The sequence below is a fragment of the Haliotis asinina genome, chromosome 8, assembly GCF_037392515.1.
Source record: "Haliotis asinina isolate JCU_RB_2024 chromosome 8, JCU_Hal_asi_v2, whole genome shotgun sequence".
In the NCBI taxonomy this organism is placed as follows: Eukaryota; Metazoa; Mollusca; class Gastropoda; order Lepetellida; family Haliotidae; genus Haliotis; species Haliotis asinina.
In genome coordinates this window covers 30,431,499-30,449,347 of record NC_090287.1, presented here as the reverse complement: position 1 = coordinate 30,449,347, position 17,849 = coordinate 30,431,499, and the positions used below count along the sequence as shown (strand labels likewise).

Here is a 17,849-nt window from a genome sequence, read left to right as displayed (position 1 = left end):
GATGATTTCAATTCCGCCAAGCCCTCTCAGAAACATGAAAGCTAATCTCGGGCTAAGCTTCAATAAGAAATGTAGTTAGTCGGTTATATCAAAACAAGTTTATAATTATCCTAAGAGGGGGTATTTGTTAAGTACTGTAGACAATGAAAATAATAGCTTACATGGGGCTTGGGAAATCTTCCACTGACATAGGTTTTCTGTGGAAAAGATCCGCCATCTTGTCTATTCAATTCACAAACAACACACAAGCTTTGACAAAACAAAGCCCGTTATTTACACACATTTCCTAATACACACATCAACAAACCAGGGAGCCTATACACATGTTGTAGATTATCCCTGAACAAACGAACAGTACAATTAATTTCAGTGAACGAATGTTGACATGTTAAAATATCTCGTAATCGAAAGCACGTACATTTGATGACAGCATTTGTTTCATGCTAGGGGCATTGTATTGTTTATTGTATTCATTTGTTTCAAAACTACTTGGCTTAAATTATTATAGGCCAGCACTTTTTACAAAGTACTGTAGCACTGTAAGCTCTGTGTGAATATGCCCCATGCAAGATTGGCAATTTAGTGAAGCAAGGCCTGCTTGTTGAAGCGGATGTAAAATACGTGTCGGTTCAGTAATGGGAAATGATCATCATTGAATATATACTATACTCATGGAAACAAATAAAGGAACAAGTGTTCAAGTGTTCATTTACTTTCCGGGTTTCTTTAGGAGGTATATATTGCACTTTGGGTGAAATTCTGGAAATAAATAAAGGAACCATTGTACTCTCACGTGTTCCTATATTCGTTTCTATGAGTATACCTTTGACAAATGAACACGGTAAGGGGACATGCAAGCGGAATTTTGAGTGAACTGAGAAACAGTCTAACTATATGAAATTGGTGTATAACTAATTAATAATTGGGATTAACGCCGATTGTGACAGTGGCTGAATGACTGAGTATAGTCTCGCGACGCATTTAGCCATTTTTCAGCTCTATCAAGAACGGAAACACTCACAAACGGTTCCTCACGATGAAACCACTTGGGGAATCGAACCCGAGTCTGCCACGTGAAATGATGCCACTTGAACGTCTGGCTTATCATACCAATACATGAGTATCATTAATCTAATCATACAATGACCTACTTTTTAGCCGAAAATGAAAATAGACACCACTGAATTCCAGTTCCTTGTTTCATAGGAAACCGGAATTACCAGTGAATTTTAATTTTAATCTTTAACATCACTTTATTTCTATATTACATGTTCAGGCAGCATACCTTAACTAACAAATCATTCACTGTCCCATTTTGATGAGGTCGTAAAATGATTCACAATGCATCTGGCTCACTGGTTACACCTGTTATGTGTGTTTTGCGCTTATTCGGTGTAGTTCTGTAATACACCGTGAAATTGATAGAATATCAGTTTCGTACCAGACCGCCAAACATTTCTAGCGACAGAGCCTCGTTTTGAGATTCCCACGATTTCCAGGTTTCCGCTTGTCAGAGCTCGCTGTACGACGCGTTTGCAAGGATAAGAAGGAGCTTAGTGTTGCAATGTACAAGTGCTTCTATGGATCAGATCATACTGATCGATATTTGTGTATCCCGTTAAATGATATAGTCTAAAATTCTGGATATCGCAGTGAGATGCGCAACAGGACGGAAGACTGCTTTGACTTGTTTCACACCGGAGGCTTGACAACGAGAAAAGATATACCGAGAAATAATTACTAATACGTGGACTACTTTATCTGAACCGGGGATATCTACAACTATATATACTCTCCCTGTCTGAACAAGTATAATCCGACAGAAGCGGAATCAATGTGTTGTGTGTTGAGGGTTGTGAGTTGTGGGAAAACGTTTTGACGGTAAATTACATAAACTACATAACCAACAACAACAGCAATAAAGCATCTTCCCACACCAAACAACAACAAATACCGCACCAAACAACAACAACAACAACAACAACAGCAAAACAACAAAAAACAACAACAAAAAGCAACAACAACCAACCGAACAAACAAAAACAAACCAAAACCCCAAACAAACAAACAAAACACACACCAAAAAACCCCAAACACCCCCCCAAAAAAAAACAAAAACAAAACAAAACAAACCCCCCCCCCCCCCAAAGAAAAACAACAACAAAAAAACAAAAAAAAAAACACACAAAAAAAAACAAAACAAAAAACGAACTAACTACAACAAAACAAAGCAAAACCAACAACAGAAACAAAAACAGAGTTCCCCAAACAGGCAAGCAAGCAAACAAACAAACAAACAAAAAACCAAAACAAACAAACACACACACACACACACACACACACACACACACACACACACACAACAAAAAACAAAAAAAACCCCAACCAAACAAACAAACAATAACAGATCAATTACGAAAAAGACAGCCCACCCCCTAAAAATAGGCACCAAAACAGTAAACCACCACCACAACAAAAAGTATAAATGATCAAATGAATGAGAACGCACAGAACTAAGGTTTATGTTTCAAACCAACGCGACCTTTTAACCAAACTCTCTGTGCCATGTCACTGAACTTGTCAGAATAAATCATCAATCTTTCATGTGTTTTCAGATCTGTAAGTACCCAAGGATTAAGTAAGAATGCGCTACATAAATTCATTCAACATTACTTTGTGTGTGCATTGATGAAAACAAAACCTCTCTTTTCTACATTTTTAGTGGCTATCAATGTTGCACTGTAATGAGAATAACGTCCCTTAGTCATCCAATCAGCGCGGGGAACGTGACGTCACTAGCGAATCTTGCATCAAAACATCTGACTGTGAGTTGGCTGGTGGAAAAGAATTGAGACCATTTGTTTCTGTTGTCATTAAGTTAAATTAAGTTACAACAATGCCTACACCCCAAGAACCAACGGGGAGGACTTTTAAACAACGGAAAAGCTTCGGTAAGTTCAATTATTATCAGGGTCACTCAGCACCTGTTTACAACTTCTGTCCTCACTGTCAAGGCTGTTGACAGCTCAATGCCACGAAAGATGTAAAATCTTTCACCATGTTCAGACCTTTGTCAACTTTTAATAAGCTCCATTGAAACGAAATAATAGAGCAGATTGTTATTAATGGTATAATGCTTACTTTCTGTATTGTTTACACTGCTTAGAAAAAAACCAATTTCGTCACGAACGGAGTTCATCTAAATTACTCTGTAAAGTAAATCACATGATCTTGATATATTACCCATAAGTGTTCGGCATATGAATATATGAACATAAAGATGTAAAAACAAAAGTTTTGCACACTTCCAGTGTTGATCAAACGTACGTAAGTGACGTTAATAATTTGGTTTGTCCAATGTAGGCATCAAGTAAGTGTCAACGTCAGTATATATTTTGTGTCATATCTACGTTCTACAGTACAGATTACGTTTATCATTTATTCTATTTTTGACTAAAGCTCATAACCCCTTGAGCCTTGTGAGGTGACATTAATTTTGAGACATTCATAGTCTCCATAACTGACTCCATAGATATGGGTTGAAGTTATGGTCCAGACACAAAGGAGTACAAAGCAGGAAGTGGAAACGATTAATGTTGTCTTTTTTACAGTATACAAGACATGTTATTGTAATATTAAACTAAATCTTACTGGAAATATTTTAAAGGAAATTTATTTATTAAATAATGCTAAATTAGAAGTTACATGTGCTACAGATGCTACCATATAGCTAACAAACATAAAAAATCTAGAGAAAAATCTGCATTAATGACATAATAAGAGCAGTGTGACCATGAGTGATTTGTCCTACTTTCTCTTAGATTAGCAGTATCAGTTGTCGTGCTGTGCGTACTTAGTCTTCTGCAAATTAGTCTTGAGTTGAACATTACATTCCCGATTATATTGATGTGAGACCATAGTGGCCTCAGTCATGCATTTAGTTACAATAGCTATATGATAATGAACTTGGCAGTGACCCAGCATCTGCTCACCTTCTTACGTGTCAATAGGAGTCTGTGGACAGAGGTTTGATGGTGTGACTGACTGTCAATATCAGCTTACTTGATCAAAGTTCCACAAATAAGACCAGATATAACCTGACATGATAATTGATATGGACAGTTCACTATTATATAGGTCATGAGATTGAAAGCTGGTTGTCATTGATGTTTCATGCTGATGATTTTAATGTTGATATCAAGGTACTTTTATGATTTACATATGTTCAGAATGACCTAATGATGTAATGTTTTTATCTAAGAAACCAGGCTTTATGATGGGCTCATATTTAGGCTTTTTTCAAAACAATATTTCATGCAATGAAGAGTTTTCATTGAGTGTGTTTAGTTTTATGCTGTGCTCAACAATATGAAGAGTTTTGAGACACATGTGTTTTCTTGGCACAAAGTATTGATTGTTTTTTCGTAGCTATTTATGTAGCAGTAAGGAGAGAACTGATTTCAGGTTCATAGTGGTATATTCAGGCAACATGCATGAAGTCAAAATAGGGTGGTACATCATGCTTATTGGTAAATAGACTACAAAACTGAAATCTTTAAAAACTCAGTAAACTATTTACTGCATTGTGATAATTTTTTGTGTTAAATGTGTTTCAAGCTTTGGGGGATTCTTCTTGTTTAATAATAAAAAGATGTTTGATGTATTTTAGCGGCATTGAGAAGTTGTTATATGATCAAGAACTTTTACGTATAAACTATAAATCTTCTTTTGATTAAAAAAATTAACAAAAGATTTATCCATAAAATATCTTGGTCAAAAAGATGTTCGTTTGCTTGCCTGAGAACAATTGAACAAATATATTAAAAATTCCAATGTAGTAACTTTTTTTGAGGTAAAAGGTTACTCTGGTGAAAAAAACTAATCATTGCTGTTGAATGTACTGTCAACTTTTTGCACTTCAAAAGAAACATTTGGTGTTCTACTCAATAACTAGGTAATAGTGCTGGCAGGAACATTATTCAAAATTGATCTATTATGTGGAGAAATTTGATTCCTAGCTCGAGTGGCCAAACTCATTATGTTTCCCATTATGACTTGTCTGGTAGTGAATGTGAGTAAATGAATATCAACGCCCATCTCACCGTGGGCAACCATCTGGTAGGCTGTGATGATGACTGTGAACCACATGGTGTACTTCATCATCCTTATCGCAGCCACAAACACCATGAACACCTTGCTCAGACAGGTGAGTCAAGCCAGGTGTGACACACAAATAAAATAAAAAGTGTGTTGTACCAGGTCAGTGCCCTTGTGTATGTCACATAACATTATCTATACATGTGACTGCTTGTTTGTGTTTGGTTTGATTTTTTTTAATGCCACACGCATCACTAATCCGGCTGTGAGGTGATGGTTTGTAAGTAATTGAGTCTGGATCAGGCAGTCCAGTGATCAACAGCATGAACATCAATCTACTTATTTAGGATATGACGTGTCAACAAAGTCAGTGAACATGACCACCTAATCCGTAATTTTTGCACCTAGCATGGAGCATATAGTCTGTCTTCATTTTCCTGAAGCTGTGGTAGTCGAGACTTGCCTCGTATTCTAGACTTCCATGGGTTTTTTTGGATGCATTTGTTTCAGGTTCAGAAAAACAGTTCAGAAATAATAATTGTGTCATATAATGAAAAGTAACCCATAAACTTTGTTCATTTTCCTGAAAGTGTGGTAATCTAGACATGCATGGATATGTGACCCGTGAAGATCTATTGAAGAATAGGTCTTCAGCAACTCATGCTTGCCATAAATGGCGAGTACGATTGTCATAAGAGGTGACTAACGGCATTGGGTGGTCAGGTTCACTGACTTGGTTGACGTGTCACTTCAGTCTCTCCATCCACATTAGACTGACATGGTACACATCTGAACCCTGCTTCACTTCAGTCTCTCCATCCAATTAAACTGACATGGTACACATCTGAACCCTGCATCACTTCAGTCTCTCCATACACATTAAACTGACATGGTACACATCTGAACCCTGCATCACTTCAGTCTCTCCATCTACATTACACTGACGTGATAACTGAAATAACATGCAATGCAGTGCTAATATACCCAATTTGCTGACAGACATTTATTGTTTATACCAGTGACTGAAATAATTTTCAAACTCCACCAGACAGTCAAGCAGGTGACCAATAAATATTGCCTGCCTATCATGAAAGTGGCCTGCCCATTCTTTTGACCCATACATTGCACTTTTTTACAAAAAGGACAAGTATCATTGTGTCGAATGTGTACTATTTCAGCAAATTAAAAACATTAAGAATGAAATACTCACAGTCACATCATTCTCTTTCAAAAGAGCCTGTCAAACAAGCAGTCCTGCTTCCATGATCTTTATTATCAAAACATGACATGGTTATTATGGGTCAGTAAGAGTGAGTCGTAAGTAGATTGATCTTAATAGTATGGGCCAGACAATGGAGTTGGGAAAGATTTTTGTAGGGAGCCTGTGACGAAATTTGCGAGCCTATGGCGGACCGTTACCTCAATCACTGGTTTAAACTTAACTCACTAACTACTGAGGTAAAATATGTCCCACTCTGTAGCTCTAGCACTTGTTTCTTTGAAAGACATTTAGAGTTGAACAATATGTTATCCATACAAATGTGTCATGTATGTGCTCGATTGCTACCTTACGACATTGTATAGTCAGTGACAAGTGGGTGGAGACGGTATGTATCTTTTCTGACATTGAACTACATCAGGTTAGACCATGGACTCGTGTTATGATAAGATTACACTGTCAGTGATGATATTGCCCTTGACAATGAAACAGGATGGTTGTGTCATTGTGATCGTGATGATTAGCGTGTAGTTTAAAGTAGAAGGATGTAATATCAATTGAAAATGGGTCAGTGTGTTTGTGTTCATCTAGATGATGCATGCTATGTGTGCATTTACTTTGAAGGTGATATGTGGTTATTGTTGATATCACTGTTTTTATTCATCCTCAAAACCCCCACATGTTCAAATTCTATCAGTATCATGTCTATTTTTATTTAATTTTCCCCAAAGGCAATGAAATGTTTCAACAAATTAAATAAGAAATTTTTAAGCGGTCAATTATCATTTAACTTAAACTTATTGTACTATACTTGGTATGAATTAATAATGTTTTCCTTTAACTGCTTTCATGTAGACGTAGGCATGTAGATAGAAACAGCAACAAAAATTATAAAGAAAATATTAATTTTTTTTTTTATCAGTTTTCAGTTTTTATCAGTTTTTTTTTATCAGTGTTTGGCCCAAAATGTAAAGAATTTGGGAGGGGGGATTATTTTTGCTCCATATACACTTCAGAAATTGCATAAAGTAGAAAAATATTCATATTTAGAAGGGATATCACTTTGACGATCGATTTTCTTTTTCTTTTTTTCCCTCCTTTTAGATTTTCTGTTAAGTAAGAAAGAAAACTGATGTGGCCTAAACAGCAATTTTTACACTTTCTCTAAAGTTTTGGTTCATCTGTAAATATATGTGTTTTAGTTTTGCATTCGCATGAGTTCTTAATTATCAGAACTGCACACTTTGTCATAAGTTATTTCCCATACATCACCAACGCCTGAAAAGAACAGGAAGCCCACCGGGCTGATAACTGAAAAATGTTGCTGGACCTGTGAACATGAAACCAGCCGGCAATGAAATAAAGTTGTAAGCCTGCCATGTGGAACCGTTGAACTTTGAAACTTCGCTACACTATACAAAGCACAATTTGAACATAAACTTTGAGCTAAAAGATGAACAACTTTCAATGCTGAAACATATTTGCAAAGCGAATGACCGTATTGCTGTTTTGCCTACGGGATGTAGATATTCCAGGAGCCATGTATGGAAATTCAGAGTTAGCTTTCGTTGATAATAGTACTAGACAATTTTCATCTTCATGCCTGTTTGCGCTTAGACAGGACCCAGAGGGATATGAGACGCCATCTGGCTTGGCGGAATGACACGAGTAGTTAGAATGAAACTGTTCACTCACAGATGTAGGTACAATTGAATACCTGTTACATGCATCATGCATTGATGCATTGATGCATGGCTGGATACAGTTACGGTGAGGAAAGTAATATATTTTAAAAGTCAATATGCAAAACGATGCAGCCAAAACAAACTGATATACAATACAGTTAGGAAGTAGTAACAGATGCTGGAGATTACATACAATAGAATATAGACTGTGGTATATCATTGCATATCGCACTCCCATAGCAGCTTGTGACTTGTTAAATATCAGCTCCCAATGCAGAATCTGTTCACGTAGCAAGTGTGGTACATTGTTAGAAATCAGTAAGCCAAACAACCACTGAGGTTCTTGGTAAGAGTTGGTCCCCAGTAAGCTTGTTCAGATGTTGCACGAGACGACCAAATAGGTATGGAGGCCAGCTGTGGTGAAGCCATGCAACAGTACAGTGGAATATCGTGATATGAGACTCACAAGACAATCATGACGATAACTTGATTTATCACTCCTGTAATGCTGTACACATTACAAGTTACCTTAATGTAAAACCTTATGTAATAACAAAAACAGTATTTGTAGTATTTCCCAGTTTGCTATGATATGCAGAATCTGCTCAGTGTCCCCAAAGCTTATGTTTCTTTCTTAAAAGCATGAACAAAAAAATAAACTTAAAAAATAGTACTGCCTTTGGATATGAATTGTATTACACCCTTATTATCTGTACACATATTGTATAACAGTCTGCTCATATCTTTATGCCTCTAGTGACTTATATTGGTTGTTGCTTATAATATTGATCATTGGATTGCCTGGTCTAGACTCAGTTGTTTGCAGACTACCAATATGTGATGGGAAAAACACAGTACAGTGTTGTAACTAGGGTGAAAAACATGGATTATCTGAAACATTGTACATTCCAGTATACCTGTTTGTATTGATCTATTGGAACACCCATGGGGTGTTACAGAGTAATCTTGTGATAGGCAGCCTAAACATGCTAAAGCATTATGTGGCCCGTCTTGATGACATTGTCAGCTGAGTTTCAGTTTAATCATGGAGCATAATCTTTGCACATAATCTTGATTATATTCATCACACAGTTGTCAGAACTAGACTCAGTTGTTTATAGGCAGTTGTCATATACATTTTATGATGTAGATAGAATATGAGTGAGTTTTACGACACACTCAGCAATATGAAAATGGTCTGAAAAATAATCGAGTCTGGATAAGACAATCCTGTGATCAACAACATGAGCATCGATCTGCGCAATGGGGAACCGATGACATGTGTCAACCAAGTCAGCGAGCCTGACCACCCGATCCCGTTAGTCGCCTCTTACCACAATCATAGTTGCCTTTTATGGCAAGCATCGGTTGCTGAAGGCCTCTTCTATTCCCGGACCCTCACGGGTCCAGTGCAGTATGAACTATGGTAACAACAATGAACTGTTGAAAGAGTCATAGTCCAGTTGTCAGTTATAGTACAATTTTGTTCACAAATAATAGCAGAACTGTGGCATATGAATTTTATCAAGTCATGGTATTTTTTCATAAATAAACAATAAATTCATCCCTCTTCTGTTACTGTGTCAACCAAAGTTCTGTTCAAGTTCAAGGTGTCAAGTGGTAACATGACCGTAGTTGCTGTAATTAATAATAGAGTTATTGCTTGCTGGTAACATTGCTCATAATTTTGCTAAGTTAAATCTAAAGAATATTTCATGAAATTTTAATTCAAAATTCATAAAAAAGATTAAACACATAAACAGTGAATGCTTTCACCAAACAGTAAAATTATGGTTAATTTTCATATTCGTTTCTTTTCATTGGTTGACAAGGTACCTCTGATGATAAGCACTTGTGGTAATGACTGCATTGGGATAGAAATATCAGACTTCATTGTGGTGTTTATAATGCATAATCCACTCTACACACACGTCGAAAAAAAGTGTGAATAATACAAAAGAAAGTACAAAGTACTTCTTGACCAGTGAATATCCACATCACAGGATTACAGACGTTAGAGTGTACATGTAGACTAACAACTAGTCTTTTGCAGACTGTTACAGAAAAAATTTGCATATTGAAAAAAAATATAAAATGAAATGAAAAGGAGCCCTGAGACTTCCTGTGGAAATCTAGACTTGCCACATGTTCGAGACTTGTGTGGACTTAGATATATTTGCTTCAAGGTCTGTATGACAGACTTCCTGTACATGTTGTCCCCTTATTTATCATATATCATGCAGAGGAAAAGATTGATTATCTTGATTATTTATGTCCGAACATTATAAGATAACTATGGTCTATCTGTGCTCAATGTGATGGCGTCATGTGACCTACCATAATTGTCATATTAAGCACACTGCACCAACAAGCACTGTTTGGTCATGTTCCAACCAGTCTATGAGTTAAAAACTTCAACTGCTGGCATGTGAATTGTACGACATTTACCTGAAAACTGATTTGTAGAACAGGTATGTGTAGTTGTCAAGTAACTATTATAAAAATTGTTTTAGTTTGATGACTGTTGGAATTAAGTGTGTCCACAACCACCTAGTTTCTATAAATAATTAGGGGCAGTGGGATAGCCTGTTGGTTATAGTATTATCTCATCATGTCAAAGACCCAGGTTCAGTTCCCCACATGGGTGACCCGTGAAGGTCCCGGGGTAGAATAGGCCTTCAGCAACCCATGATTGCCATAAAAGGCGACTCAGCTTGTCGTAAGAGGCGACAAACGGGATCGGGTGGTCAGGCTAGCTGACTTGGTTGACACATGTCATTGGTTCCCAATCGTGCAGATCGATGCTCATGTTGTTGATCACAGGATTGTCTTATCCAGACTTGATTATTTACAGACCGCTGCCATATAGGTGGAATATTGCTGAAAGCGGCATAAAACTAAAACTCACTCACTCACTCACTCCCACACATGGGTACTATGTGTGAACCTCATTACTGGTGTCCCCCTCAGTGATTTACTGGAATATTGCTAAAAGCAATGTAAACTAACCAGTCTATTAAAATAATTGGCATTGTGTATGGTTTTAATAATTACTCTTTGTCGGTTTTACAGCCTGTGAAATAAATATACCCAGTATAGACCATGCAAGTTGGGACTGTGGCAGGGCTTGATTACCAAGGTTTTTGAAAATGATGAAAGTCTGTGGGGCCATTTTATTATATTTTATCAATATTAATTATGAATCTGTAATATATTCATTTGAAAGACTAGATGTTAGTCAAGAAATACCCACTACTCCATTTTATTAAAGCTCCCTGGCTTAGGATGCTTATTACGACAAATACGGTATGTCATAAAGGTTTCAAGTTGTTTCGGGTTAGGTTGAGGTCAGGTAGCAGGACTATATGTGAACAGACAACCCACTGTCTAGTCCACTTTCTGCCCTTGTCTAGCCAGGGTTGTTGTGTAAGGTGGATTAATGGTGTCACAGCATTCATGGATGAATAGTAATTCTATCCTTGATATGAGCAAGTCTTGATAAGTGAACAGTACAACAAGGAACCAGTCTGTTATTTATATTTTTTATAGAAATTATTATGTAAACTATAATTATTACCTTATGCATGTCTACACAGTGTGCTTCAGTAACTGACTGGCGTGATGGACTGCACTGCTGTAAATGGGACATATAGACCTGGAAGTTATCTGAGATTGGTTGACTGAATTGTTAGTAATGTGGGAAGAGGCCTTTAACCTATAGTGAGGCTAACTGTATAGTCGAGTTCATGTTATATTTAAGAAACACAGTTGGCTCAGCCAAGATGTTAAGTGTAATAAAGCATTCTGTCCCCTGAACTGTGATAGTTAAAGCACGAGGACGCTTGTGTGTGAGAGATTTATGTTTTAATAGTTGAGGGCGAACATGTGCTTTATTAACAATACATGGTGGGATTCATAAATACAGCAAACTGTAAATTTTTTTCTAAGATGCCAAATTTAATGCTTTATAGGGATAATTTTGATTAATCTAAGACAGAAAACAAATGACTGTGTTGGTGACCTAAATTAGGAATTCTTGCACAGGGCTAACTGATGCCCTGATCTTTTGACATGTCTTTTAGCATGTTTAAGATGTACATTGTCAGAATAGCAAATGACCCATGAAGGTCCCGGGGGTAGAATAGGCAACTATGCTTGTTGCAAGGGGTGACAAACAGGATCGGGTGGTCAGGCTTGCTGACTTGGTTGACATGTGTCATCGGTTCCCAGTCGTGCAGATCGATGCTCATGTTGTTGATGACTGGATTGTCTTGTCCAGACTCAATTATTTACAGACCGCCACCATATAGGTGGAATATTGCTGAGTGCGGCGTTAAACTACACTCACTCACTTACCCAGAAAAGCAAATGGACTTCTCAAAATTATTTTAAATACATCTGTGATTATCGTAAACCAATATGAATATGGCATTTCTGCTACCAACGTGAATTTAGATACCTATGACCATAGGAATTGCATTGTTGGAATGTAAATATTGCGAACATTACCATGGTGCAGTGAAATTGTAGTGCAAACTATCGGACATTTTATCTATCGGAAAACAAAAATGTAGTGTTTCCACATGTGATGTTAGCCAAGTGGAGCAACAACAAACAAAGAAATGGGATGCTATGGTAGGTTAGTGTTGGAGGCTGTACAGTGCAACAACCACTCACATGCATTGTGATGTCACGTAATGCATAAGGGTTTGATTGCAAGGGGGCAGACTAGAAAGGTGACGACAACAAAGGTGACGTAATGCAACAAGTGCACATTATCATCTGATATTGTACTGTCCTCGTCATTGATCTTCCACTGAAGCATCCTAGAATTTTGATTAATTTAAAGCTGGCACCCATTGTTCATGAAAGTTTCAGCAAAAATAATTGTCAGTGGAAAAGTTTGTAAATGTCCATTTCTGTATAAACTAATGGGTGTAAGAAGTTGTGTTGTGATCAAAGTGTGAGGAATTTCACATGGCACATACCTATTTCCATCATGTCTCAGTACTGAGAGGTATACAACTTACTACGCACTTTGTCCTACACACTTTCTACATATGTTAGTAGCAATTCTCTGTCATGGTGTATGTATATAAAGGTAGTCTTAATCCTAGTACCCATACTGATGTGTATTTGTCACTTTACTCACTGTTTATTTGTCACTTTACACAGTGTATTTGTCACTTTACATAGTATGCATTTGTCAAATTACACTGTATATGTCATATTACACAGTGTATTTGTCACTTTATACAGTGTATATTTGTCACTTTTCCCAGTGTATATTTATCACTTTTCCCAGTGTATATTTGTCACTTTATACAGTGTATATTTGTCACTTTTCACAGTGTATATTTGTCACTTTATACAGTTTATATTTGTCACTTAACACACTCTATTTGTTACTTTACACAGTGTGTATTTGTCAATTTGCACAGTATATTTGTCACTTTACAGCTTGTATTTGCCACTTCACATAGTGTATATTTGTCAAATTACACTGTATATGTCATATTGCACAGTATATTTGTAAAATAACACATATAAAGTGACAAAAACACATTATGTAAGTCACAAATACACATTGTATAAAATGACAAATAACCGGAGTGTAGAAAAATAATGGGTATTTGTCACTCTAAGTAGTATTTTTGTTGTTGTCACTTTACACATGTATATTTTACTTTACAGCCACTAGGAAGGAAGAGGTGGAAGGTATCCGACAAAAGTTCCCCACCAAAATACCTGTGAGTTGAGTCAGTGTTAATAACTTGTATTATAGTAATATAGTATGCCAGGAATCTTGTGTGAGTTAATTTGTAGCCATGGTAAATCATCCAGGGGCATAACAATGTATTTGAATATTACAGAGAAGCAGTTTAGTCATGCACATCTGCTGCACTATTTTTTGGTCAATGAGTGCAAACTCTTGTAATTGATCGTGAAAGATTTTTATATTTAGTTGCAGGTTCATCAACATGTTAAGCATGTCATCAATTGGTGTTGGTGACCAAATTGTTTTTATTTCAGGTGATTGTGGAGCGGTACCACAAGGAGAACCAGCTGCCAGTGCTGGACAAAACAAAGTTCCTCGTACCACAGGAGCTCACCATGTCACAGTTCGTCACCATCATCAGGTAAGCTGACATCAGCACTCTTTGTATTCATGGTATATATGCCCGGTTTAGTCTATAATCGCCTACATCTCCAATATCCAACAAAAAATTAAGGTAACAAGGTAACTAATTGGGATGAAAAAATGCACCCCTACTCTTGTAATGAAACCGCCTGACCAGGGCTATTGTGATCTTGATTGACTGTTTAGATGAAAAGCATTGGCGAATGAACGTTTTCCTTTTAGTGGTGATTATTATATAAATGGCCTAACATGTCAAAATATAAGCAACTTTGTTTTCAAGTTTTTATTTCCAAGGGGTGTCAGCTTGGTCAATAAATTTACATGATTTGTAGTATATTTTTTATCTCACTTTTGATGTGGTGAAAGTTTGGTTTACATTCTTTTCTGTCCATTGTGTAAATATTCTTCTTTACTGTTAGGTAGATAATGTGTGCAGGGTTGTTACTTTCCCTCTTAAAACCAAGTAATATATTTTCTAATGTTAATTCAAGTTGTCCTTCGCCCAATATCAAGACGCCATGAGGACACTTCAGTCCACACTCTCTTTATAAAACTACACACAAGCAGTAGATGCCATACAAACTCTCATGCCTGTGTGCATAAAGGTGATTCTCTAAATAAGTATTAGTAGTTAAAATATTCTGATTGATCTTGTAATGGAAATAATTCAAATTTTCACTCTGTGGACATCTGTTGGGCATTAAATGTATATATCCCAATCATACTGGAGAGATCGTCGTCTTAATATTTCTTTCCATTAAGACATTAAACATCTTTTGATATCAATAAATAAAGTCGTTTTATATCTCTGTATTCCTCCTTTTCTGCTTTCAAATGGAAGAGACCCATGAAGGTCCCGGGGTAGAATAGGCCTTCAGCAACCCATGCTTGCCATAAAAGGTGACTATGCTTGTCGTAAGAGGCGACAAACGGGATCGAGTGGTCAGACTCGCTGACTTGGTTGACACATGTCATCGGTTCCCCATTGCGCAGATCAATGCTCATGTTGTTGATCACTGGATTGTCTGGTCCAGACTCGATTATTTACAGACCGTCACCATATAGCTGGAATATTGCTGAGTGCGACGTAAAACTAAACTCACTCACTCACTCACTCATTCAAATGGAAGAGTCCAGTTTCAGATCATAGGGGTGACGCTCGTTTATCATTGCATAATCTCTGGTCAACAGACCACGAAGAGTTGTTTTAAAAATGTAGGCAAATAGAGAACAGCCCATATGCCCCGGGTAAGGCATGTTTGACAATGTTGTCTGAGGCTAGCAATTGGCTGTGCAGAGCTCTGTCCTTTGGGCACACTAGACTCTAAAGTTCATGGATGTAAATCCAGGTTTACACTAAGTAAGTTTTTAATTTTGTCGGAATGGTGGGGTAGACTTGTGGTCCAGGCATTTACTTCTAATGCCAAAGTCATGGGGTTGATTTCAGCATGGGAATATGTCATGGGGTTGATTCCAGCATGGGAATATGTCATGGGGTTGATTCCTGCATGGGAATATGTCATGGGGTTGATTCCTGCATGGGAATATGTCATGGGGTTGATTCCTGCATGGGAATATTGCGTGAAGCTAATTTCTTGTGTCCCTTGCCGTGATATTTGCTGGAATATTGCTAAAAGCAGCGTAAAACTTAACTTAGTCTCTTTTTCTCAGCACATCCTTGTGCCCTTAGATGTTACCAAAGTAGTAAACATCTGATACCTGCCTCAGTTCATACTTTCATACACCCTGACACCCTGTAATATAAACAGTTTAGTGTTGTTCAGTACAACATGAAACCCAGCTTATTCACTGGTGTGCCTTAATCAGTGTAAAAGTTTATTAGTATAATTGATTCTTCTTAGATGTTGCGCTGAATAAGTGGGTTTAGTTTCACATCATCTTTACCAATATTCCAACAATAACACAGTGTGAGAAGTTGTGTTAGCGCTAAGATAGACGCAAGTGCCATACATTAACTTACGACTATCTCAGTGTTAAGAGAGCCTCGAAAATCTAGGCCTAGGTCATCAGTGTGAAGAGTGAGCACTTTAACCACTGGACTACCCAGTGGCCCGTGAGCTGTTTTGGAATACTCACTCTTGATGTTAGTGTTGTAGGACATGGGTTCACCTCTATATATGCAACAAGAGAAGCGTTGTTCTTGCTGCTGCAGTATATTTTCTTTCTTTAACTATTTTAAACTTTATTTTATTTTTCAGGAACAGGATGTCCTTGAATGCAAACCAAGCATTTTATCTGATCATAAACAACAAAAGCATTTCCAGCATGTCATCCACAATGGCAGAGATCTATCGTGACGAGAAGGACGAAGATGGTTTCCTCTATATGACCTATGCCTCTCAGGAGATGTTTGGTGGACACTGATAACAGGGAGATAACTCTTGACCCATGGGGAGATAACTCTGACTAAAATCATAAGTGCTGGCAAGTGTGAGGAACAAACAAGTTTCACAGTCCAATTTCTTCAGTGAAAACTAAACTATTCAACTATCAGCTGTAGACTCTGTGATGGAAGTCTTTCTGATGGTGAAACTGTTGTATCAAATTCCTCCATCTTTCATATTTGTTTTTGTGTGGTTATGTATCCATGCTGTCGTTCTGTTCCTAGATTGATCTCATCATTCAGTGGCCAATGTCGTCTTCTGTTCTGTCTGTTTTGTGAAATGTTTTACATGTATGTACATAGGACCATGTTTAAGCAATATAAATGCATGTTGTCTATGTAGATAAGATCTGCACCATCAGCAGGTACACGTTGTAAACTTGCAAAATGCATGAAGTGCTATTACTGATAATGTTAATGTACTTATTACCAAGAGTCAGCTGTTACTCTTAATCCAGTTTGGTCTACATTTCCTGTTTCTAAGTGCTGAATAATAACAATTTAGTTGAGAAATAAATGTGCTCTTCTCATTACCTCATGTTTAGCTAAGATGTTATCTATGTTTAGATATTTTGGCAGCCAGTGGGATGAATTCTTTTTCAGTTTTTTTTTTCTTTGTTTGCACATTATGATACTTGCCAGTAGGAAACAAAATGTAAGCTTATCATGTTTTTAAAGTAAGAGGAATGTTAGAAACTAATATGGAATGAAATTAATTGTGTAGGTTTTTCAAATCTATGGGTTAATATGCCTTATATGATACACCGATTTATCTAGGATTCTAAACTGAAAGCTATTCACTGTACAAATACTGATTATTTTGTTGTTTTGTAAGGATTTTTTTAAAAATCTTTAATTTCAGAGGTAGTTTGATATTTCTATTTAACACTGAATTCAATACAATAATAATGCTGAGGGTTATATCATCTTTCATATTATTGGTCCAGTAACCTCAGTGATACACAAGCCAAAGTCATCACATCAACTACAGCCAGTGTTGGCTCAAGAGAGGGTTTTGGTGTGTTTTGACTCATCAAATTCAGTGAGGACCCCCTCTATTTTACATCTGAACATCTATTTAACATTGGAGGGGGTCCAGAAACATTATTTTCATCAATTTGGACCCACTCAAAATTTCACCCAAATCTAACACTGCTACAGCAATAACAACTTCCGAGGGGATATCTGTTGCCGAAACTGGTGCCGAAATTTTATTCACCACCTGTAAAACCAAAGCTGCTTATCTACTGTGAGCGTGCAGAGTGCAACACATGCCTAATAATAGTTACTTGTATGAGAACA

At 37.0% G+C, this 17,849-nt stretch overlaps 1 protein-coding gene across 1 annotated transcript; it reads left to right on the top strand.

Moving 5' to 3' along the window:
• Positions 1 to 2,780: 2,780 nt before the first annotated feature.
• On the top strand, positions 2,781 to 16,616 carry LOC137294779 (microtubule-associated proteins 1A/1B light chain 3C-like). The gene is made up of 4 exons (XM_067825890.1): positions 2,781 to 2,951; positions 13,696 to 13,751; positions 14,035 to 14,141; positions 16,363 to 16,616. The coding sequence occupies exons 1-4, from the start codon at positions 2,897 to 2,899 to the stop codon at positions 16,526 to 16,528; spliced, it is 384 nt and encodes a 127-aa protein (XP_067681991.1). The 5' UTR covers positions 2,781 to 2,896; the 3' UTR covers positions 16,529 to 16,616.
• Positions 16,617 to 17,849: the final 1,233 nt, after the last annotated feature.

Excerpts from the sequence above, each read along its gene's own strand:
- LOC137294779 (XM_067825890.1), top strand. The coding sequence starts at position 2,897 with ATGCCTACACCCCAAGAACCAACGGGGAGGACTTTTAAACAACGGAAA. Across the intron at positions 2,952-13,695 it reads TAAACAACGGAAAAGCTTCG|CCACTAGGAAGGAAGAGGTG; the intron begins GTAAGTTCAATT and ends TTTACTTTACAG. Across the intron at positions 13,752-14,034 it reads AGTTCCCCACCAAAATACCT|GTGATTGTGGAGCGGTACCA; the intron begins GTGAGTTGAGTC and ends TTTTTATTTCAG.